The sequence below is a fragment of the Nerophis lumbriciformis genome, linkage group LG07, assembly GCF_033978685.3.
Source record: "Nerophis lumbriciformis linkage group LG07, RoL_Nlum_v2.1, whole genome shotgun sequence".
In the NCBI taxonomy this organism is placed as follows: Eukaryota; Metazoa; Chordata; class Actinopteri; order Syngnathiformes; family Syngnathidae; genus Nerophis; species Nerophis lumbriciformis.
Genome location: NC_084554.2, coordinates 48,467,501 through 48,475,000, shown reverse-complemented (window position 1 = coordinate 48,475,000; position 7,500 = coordinate 48,467,501). Strand labels below are relative to the sequence as shown.

The 7,500-nt window shown below is 41.2% G+C and overlaps 1 protein-coding gene across 2 annotated transcripts in view; it reads right to left on the bottom strand.

The window, feature by feature from the left end:
- Nucleotides 1-7,500, bottom strand: part of LOC133609392 (disco-interacting protein 2 homolog C-like) — a 78,761-nt gene that overhangs the window by 25,577 nt on the left and 45,684 nt on the right. For both annotated transcript variants that reach the window (XM_061964944.1, XM_061964945.1), the window contains exons 18-21: nucleotides 6,240-6,354; nucleotides 5,958-6,097; nucleotides 3,308-3,444; nucleotides 1-48 (exon numbers count right to left, since the gene is read on the bottom strand). The exon at nucleotides 1-48 is cut by the window's left edge and continues 161 nt beyond it. In XM_061964944.1, coding sequence (XP_061820928.1) covers nucleotides 1-48; nucleotides 3,308-3,444; nucleotides 5,958-6,097; nucleotides 6,240-6,354 — 440 coding nt within the window. The remainder of the gene's footprint in view (nucleotides 49-3,307; nucleotides 3,445-5,957; nucleotides 6,098-6,239; nucleotides 6,355-7,500) is intronic.

The window sequence follows — 7,500 nt, the reverse complement described above, 5'->3', positions numbered from 1 at the left end:
GAAGGCGTACTCGCTGATTAGCCCTCCGCTGGAGCTCACCGGGTACACCTGCAATCACACGTGTGAGTTGCCATGGCGACCAGCTAGCTTGTACTTTAAAGATGCTAAAAGCAAACCAGTATACTGCATTAATCACGGATAAATGCAGATCATTCACACCAGTTATTTTGCTCCTTTACATTCTAATCCATTCTAAGAATAAAATTGCATGTGTGTCCAAATCCTTGGGTCTTTTTAAACTAATTGACATTTTTAAGTTGATTGAAACTATGCAAGTGGAAATACTTGTGATTAATCGAGATTAAGTGTGAATAATCTAATTTAAAAAATAATAGACATCATTACATATACAAACATACTTATATACACAAACTAGAGATGCGCGGATAGGCAATTATTTAATCCGCAACCGCATCACAAAAGTCGTCAACCATCCGCATCCACCCGAATTTAACATTTAATCAACACCGCACCCGCCCGTTGTTATATATCTAATATAGACGATGCAAGGCATTAGTGAGGTTATAAAGCTTTTGCCTGTTAAAGAAAGGAGACCGATGCAGAGACATTCAATGCGTGCCACGCTGTCACGGCCCAGACGCACACCAGTGCTCAATCATCTGGGAGCCGCGCTGAGCGCACCTCCAAGCGCGCTCGCGCCACTCAAACTGCTGCAGGCAGCTGCGTTCTATCTTGGAGGTGCGATGTCCCTCGCAACAGCGGCGGCTCCACCCGGGCTCGCGCCCGAGGCTTCAGCGCGCACCGCGCCGGCCATCCTACTCGTTGCGGCCTAGCCCTCGCGGCTCTCGCTGCCGGCGACGGCCGGGTATGGGCCCGACGCTCCAGCGCCATCCATTTTCAGGGCTAGTTGATTCGGCAGGTGGGTTGTTACACACTACTTAGCGGGTTCCGACTTCCATGGCCACCGTCCTGCTGTCTATATCAACCAACACCTTTTCTGGGGTCTGATGAGCGTCGGCATCGGGCGCCTTAACCCGGCGTTCGGTTCATCCCGCAGCGCCAGTTCTGCTCATCACTCTCTGCTCACACTCGGCTCACCAGGGTGAGCCCCACCCCTTTCGTGAGCGCACTGCGCGCGGAGTGACCCCTGTTACGGGCCCCCGGCAACGGGGGTGGCGGGCAGGTAAGCTGCGCGGGCGGAGCGTGCGGAGTGACCCCTGTTACGCGCCCCCGGCAACGGGGGTGGCGGGCAGGTAAGCTGCGCGGGCGGAGCGTGCGGAGTGACCCCTGTTACGAGCCCCCGGCCACGGGGGTGGCGGGCAGGTAAGCTGCTTACCTGCTGCGCGTGACGCCAGCCGCGGCGAAGGCGGACGAGGCGGGGTGTCGTGCGGTGGGCGCGGTGGTGACCCTGGACGTGCGTCGGGCCCTTCTCGCGGATCACCTCAGCTACGGCTCCCGGTGGGGCCCTCTCGGGGGAAGGGGCCTCGGTCCCGGACCCCGGCGAGGCGTCCCTTCTCTGCTCCGTAAAAGTGTCCACCTCTTTTTTTTTTCTTCTTCTGTTGTGGCATATGCTGCAGGTGCTTGCTCGTTTTTCGTATGTGGGTAACAACATTTAACTATGTATATATATTTCCGAATTGGTTTAACTGCCACCCGCCTGAATCTATTTAAAATCTAATTTTTTATTTATTTCAACCGCCCGACCCGACCCGCGGATAAAATCTATTTTTTTTTTATTTCAACCGCCCGATCCGCGGATAATCCGCGGACTCCGCGGTTGTGTCCGCAAACCGCGCATCTCTAACACAAACACACACACACACATTTGTTATATATAAATATACACATACATATATATATATATATATATATATATATCTATATATATACACACATATATACTTTATATATATATATACATACATTTATACACATACACACATATTTATACACACATACATAAATATATACACACACATTTATATTTAAATATATACACACATATACTGTATATACACACACACACATACATATATATACGTTATATATATATATAGACATATATACTGTATATATAAACATACACACATATATTTACCCACATACATATAGCTATATACACACATTTATATTGAAATATATACACTTATATATACACACACGCACTTATGTATATGTTTTATATATATATATATATATGTTATATATATATATATATATATATATATATATATATGTAACATATATACTGTATATATCCACATATACACATACCTATAGCTATATACACACACATTTATATTTATGTCATGGTGCACGTATTGGAGTGTTGTGTTGGGTTTCGTGAATGGTTGGTAGCTGTTATTTCTCAGGTTGAAAGTGACGTCAAGGAAGTTGACGGTTTGCTTGTTGGCCTCAATCGTGATCCGTAGGCCGTTCTCTTTGAAAATTTGGCATATGCGCTTCTTGGTATTCTCGCTGCTCCTTGGCGAGGCGCGACACACTGCCAGTCCGTCATCACGGTAAATACCAAGGTTCAGATTGAGGCTAGCGAGCTGGAAGAGGAGGAAACTCCCAACGAGTTCACTAAGGTAACTTACAAACATCAGTTGTCCACCAATCTAAGGTAACACGCAAGGACATTAACACATCCGACACATATGTAGGATTAACCGAGGGAGAATTCAAAACCAGATGGAACAATCACAAGGCTTCTTTCAGGAACCAAAACCTGCGGAATACCACAGAACTCAGCAAACACATTTGGGACCTCAAAGACAATAATGTTGAATATTCAATAACATGGCAAATTCTTGCATCCAGCACACCTTACAATAGTGGTAATAAAAGATGCAACCTATGCTTGAAAGAGAAACTGTTTATTATTTACCGTCCAGACCTGTCATCCCTCAACAAGCGCAGCGAAATTGTAACAGCATGCCGCCACAGACGGAAACACCTCCTAGGTAACACATGAGCCAATCACCACGCCCCTACGCCAGCCTGTACCCACCCACTCTGTGCCCTATATAAACCATGGTATGTGAATGCTCCCATTAAAATCTCCTGATGATTGAGGGAACCCCTCATGAAACAGGCCTGTAGAGATGAAATAGTCTTGTGATTTTTTTCCCCACACATACATATATATATATATACAGTATATATATATATATATATATATATATACTGTATATATATATATATATATATATATATATATATATATATATATATATATATATATATATATATATATATACATATATGTATATATATATATATGTATATACTCCTGAGTTGTAGGCTTGTTATGGCTAAAAGATATCACACAGTGTATTATTACCTCAAAGGTGTTCTTGGTCATGCCGGTGAGGCCGTAGTAGGAGGTGCCGGTGGCGATGGCGCACACACACAGCTCGCCGATCTCATCGGTTTGACAGAGCTGCGGGACGCCTTCGGGCTTGACCACGCACACGAGACCTGGAGGAAGAGGACACGACAGAGTAAGACATGACCCATTTAAAATAAGCTGGTAGACTCAACATGCGTTGTTGTTGTCCAAGCTGGTCCATCACAGGGTTTCATTCCAAACTTACTGAAAAAAAATCAAAGAATTTGGGGGCCATGTTGATATTATTATACATTATATATGCTAAAAAAAACAATCCAATGGAGGTAAATATTCAATATCTTCACTTTCTGTTGTAGACGAAAAAGCAAATATATTATAGGTAAGTTTGTATTTTTGCCTCATTCCTGTGAGAATCCTACGTGTGACTAAAGCATTAAGGAGTGGGACTATCCAGGACTAGGTGCAGTGTGCCCTAACAACCACTAGGTAGCATTAGTGACCAGGTAGTACTCACGCTTTAACTGAGGCATGAGGCAAAAGGTAACCCAGATCTAATATACTTATTAGTAATACACAGGTGTCAAACTCCAGGCCCATGGGCCAGATGTAGCCCGTTGCTTCATTTTATGTGGCCTGCGGAATGCTGGAAATAATGTGTCAATACAACACTTTCTGGCTAAATTGACTTGCATGCAATGACTTATCTTCTAAACTTGAATATTGTTTGATCATGAAGATATACCACAAGCATTTGTTTTAGTTATCAAAAATTAATACTGAAACGTCTGCTTGTCACCTTGCTCTACGATTTGAACCCATCAATCAAAAATATAATGAACACAACAGCCTATGCAAATTGTGTAACAAGGCTATTATACATTTTTATTCATTAATATTACAAGCGGCCATAACTAGGTTGTGGCCCTCAACAAAAATAAATTTGACACCACTGGTGTCATGAATATAAATATATCGTATTAATAAGGTTTTCAGAATATATCAAGGGCAGATAAAAAATGAGCACAGTTTGTGTTAACAAAATTGTGTCATTATTAACATTTTAACTTATTTTCATCAAAAAAAAAAAAAAAAAAAAGATTCTTTAACTTTTGCTGTTCTTGCTTACGAGCCAGTAAAAAAACAGCTGTGGCCCGCTAATGGTCCTAGGGCAGTGGTCCTCAAACTTCTTTCACCAAGTACCATCTAATGACCAACAATAAAATACAGTAGTGTGTAGGGCATACTTGCCAACCCTCCCGGATTTTCCGGGAGACTCCCGAAATTCAGCGCCTCTCCCGAAAACCTCCCGGGACAAATTTTCTCCCGAAAATCTCCCGAAATTCAGGCGGACTCAGGTCCATGTGGACCTGAGTCCGCTTTCCCACAAAATAAACAGCGTACCTGCCCAATCACGTTATAACTGTAGAATGATCGAGGGCGAGTTCTTGGTTTCTTATGTGGGTTTATTGTTAGGCAGTTTCATTAACGTCCTCCCAGACCCAGCGCGGCAACAACACACAACAACAGCAGTCACGTCTACCGTAAAGCAGTTTGTCTGCCGTAAACAGCAATGTTGTGACACTCTTAAACAGGACAATACTGCAATCTAGTGCATTTGATGACAGCACTTTTGTGCGTGCCACACAGCAATGCATCATCAGCATGGTTAAAAAAATAGTGGCAGAGAATAGAACAAGGATGGACAATTCAACCCTTAACTCAACAATGAGTAGATGAGTGTTATCTGTGTGTATATGTGTAAATAAATGAACACTGAAATTAAAGTATTTATTTTATATATATATATATATATATATATATATATATATATATATATATATATATATATATATATATATATATATATATATATATATATATATAATAAAAGAAATATATATTTATAGCTAGAATTCACTGAAAGTCAAGTATTTCTTGTATATATATATATATATATATATATATATATATATATGTATATATACACAAGAAATACTTGACTTTCAGTGAATTTTGTAAGTCAAGTATTTCTTGTATATATATATATATATATACACAAGAAATACTTGACTTTCAGTGAATTCTAGCTGTAAATATACTCCTCCCCTCTTAACCACGCCCCCCCCCCCCACCTCCCGAAATCGAAGGTCTCAAGGTTGGCATGTATGGTGTAGGGATGATGTTTGATAAGAAATTATGGAATTCGAGCCTTTTATCGAATCCTCTTATCGAACCGATTCCTTATCGATTCTCTTATCGAGTCCAGATAGGTTGTTGTATATGTCAAGATTTCATCATTGATATATAAACTATCAGACTGCGTGGTCGGTAGTAGTGGCTTTCAGTAGGCCTTGAGATACTTTCTATAGTTCAAGACTTACGGTCATTTAAAAACAGCACTGCACATCATAATGGCGGCTACAGTTTTGATGTTAAAGGTCTAAAAAAATTATGTAGAACGTCCGGCGAGCCGGATTGAAAATCTCAATGGGCCGCGGGCCGGATTTTGCCCAGGTCTGCAGTAGGTCCTTTCCACCTTATTTGAGGATTAAACAGACTGAAGGCTTTTACATCATATGGATGTTGATATTTGTAAGCACTAGTTGGTGATTCAGAACCTTCTAGAAAAAAAGCAACGCACCTCCGGGGGCCACCGTGCCAACGTCCTGCACGGTGAGGACAGACAAGCGCTCCTCCGTGTCCACCCGGACCACGCCGTAGCTCAGGCCCTGCATGGACAGGACGCCGCGGCCTGGGGGCTGGCTGCTGTCCTCCACCGGCCTAGAGGGATAACTTGAAAAGTTTCTCTGACAAAAACAAATTGGGTCACACGATCCCGTCCGTCTCGCACATTCTGGTAACAGATTCACACGGTTCCTGCCTCAGCGTTTCCCCACGCACGTCTTTTGTTGGGCGCACGTACCTCCTGATGGCGACCGTCAGGGCCTCTGGCGAGCTGGCGCAGGGACAGATGACCTCGCCTCGCAGGCCTTTGGTCTGAAAGACGTTGAGGAAGGCGTCGCAGGACGAGATGGACCCTGACAGTGAGACAGAGGTTTATTTAGAGCTTCTCTTCGCTCTTACTACTGAACTGGAACACCTACGTCGCTAATGATGACAGTAAAGTGGAACCTCGATTTACAAACCCCTCTTTTTGTCAACTTACAAACTTTTAGATCAGGCCAAATGTGACTCCTTTTCTCGGTGTGCCAATGCCTCATTCATTCATGTTCTGTGCCGCTGGCAGCATGAGGGCGCAGACATTTTGGGGAAGCAGAGCTCTTTACATTCACTGACAGCAAGTTAATGCAGTTTTTACTTTTTTGTCATTGTAGCAACATGGTTGTTAACGTTTTTGAGAGCACCAAAGAGACTTGTGTGAGTGGTGGGCGCAATAACAGTTAAGCTTGTCGTTGTGATGTTTTGATGATAAAGAGATTGATGATCAATTACACTCTTGTTGTGTTTGTTTTATATATATATATATATATATATATATATATATATATATATATATATATATATATATATATATATATGTATATATATATATATATATATATATATATATATATATATATATATATATATATATATAGATAGATAGATACATTATATATACATACATATATGTATATACTATATAGGCATACATACAGCGGGGCGGTATAGCTCGGTTGGTAGAGTGGCCGTGCCAGCAACTTGAGGGTTCCAGGTTCGATCCCTGCTTCCGCCATCCTAGTCACTGCCGTTGTGTCCTTGGGCAAGACACTTTACCCACCTGCTCCCAGTGCCACCCACACTGCTTTAAATGTAACTTAAGATATTGGGTTTCACTATGTAAAGCGCTTTGAATCACTAGAGAAAAAGCGCTATATAAATACATTTCACTTCACTTCGCTTCACATACACATATATGTGTAATATATGTATATATTATATACATATACGCACACACATACAGTATGTATACCTACATATATATGCGCATATATATACACACATTTATATACATGTGTGTATATATATATATATACATATACATATATATATATATATATATATATATATATATATACATATATATATATACGCATGTATATAAATGTGCGTGTATATGTATGCATATATATACATACGTATATATGTGTGTATTTATATATATATATATTTGTGTGTGTGGG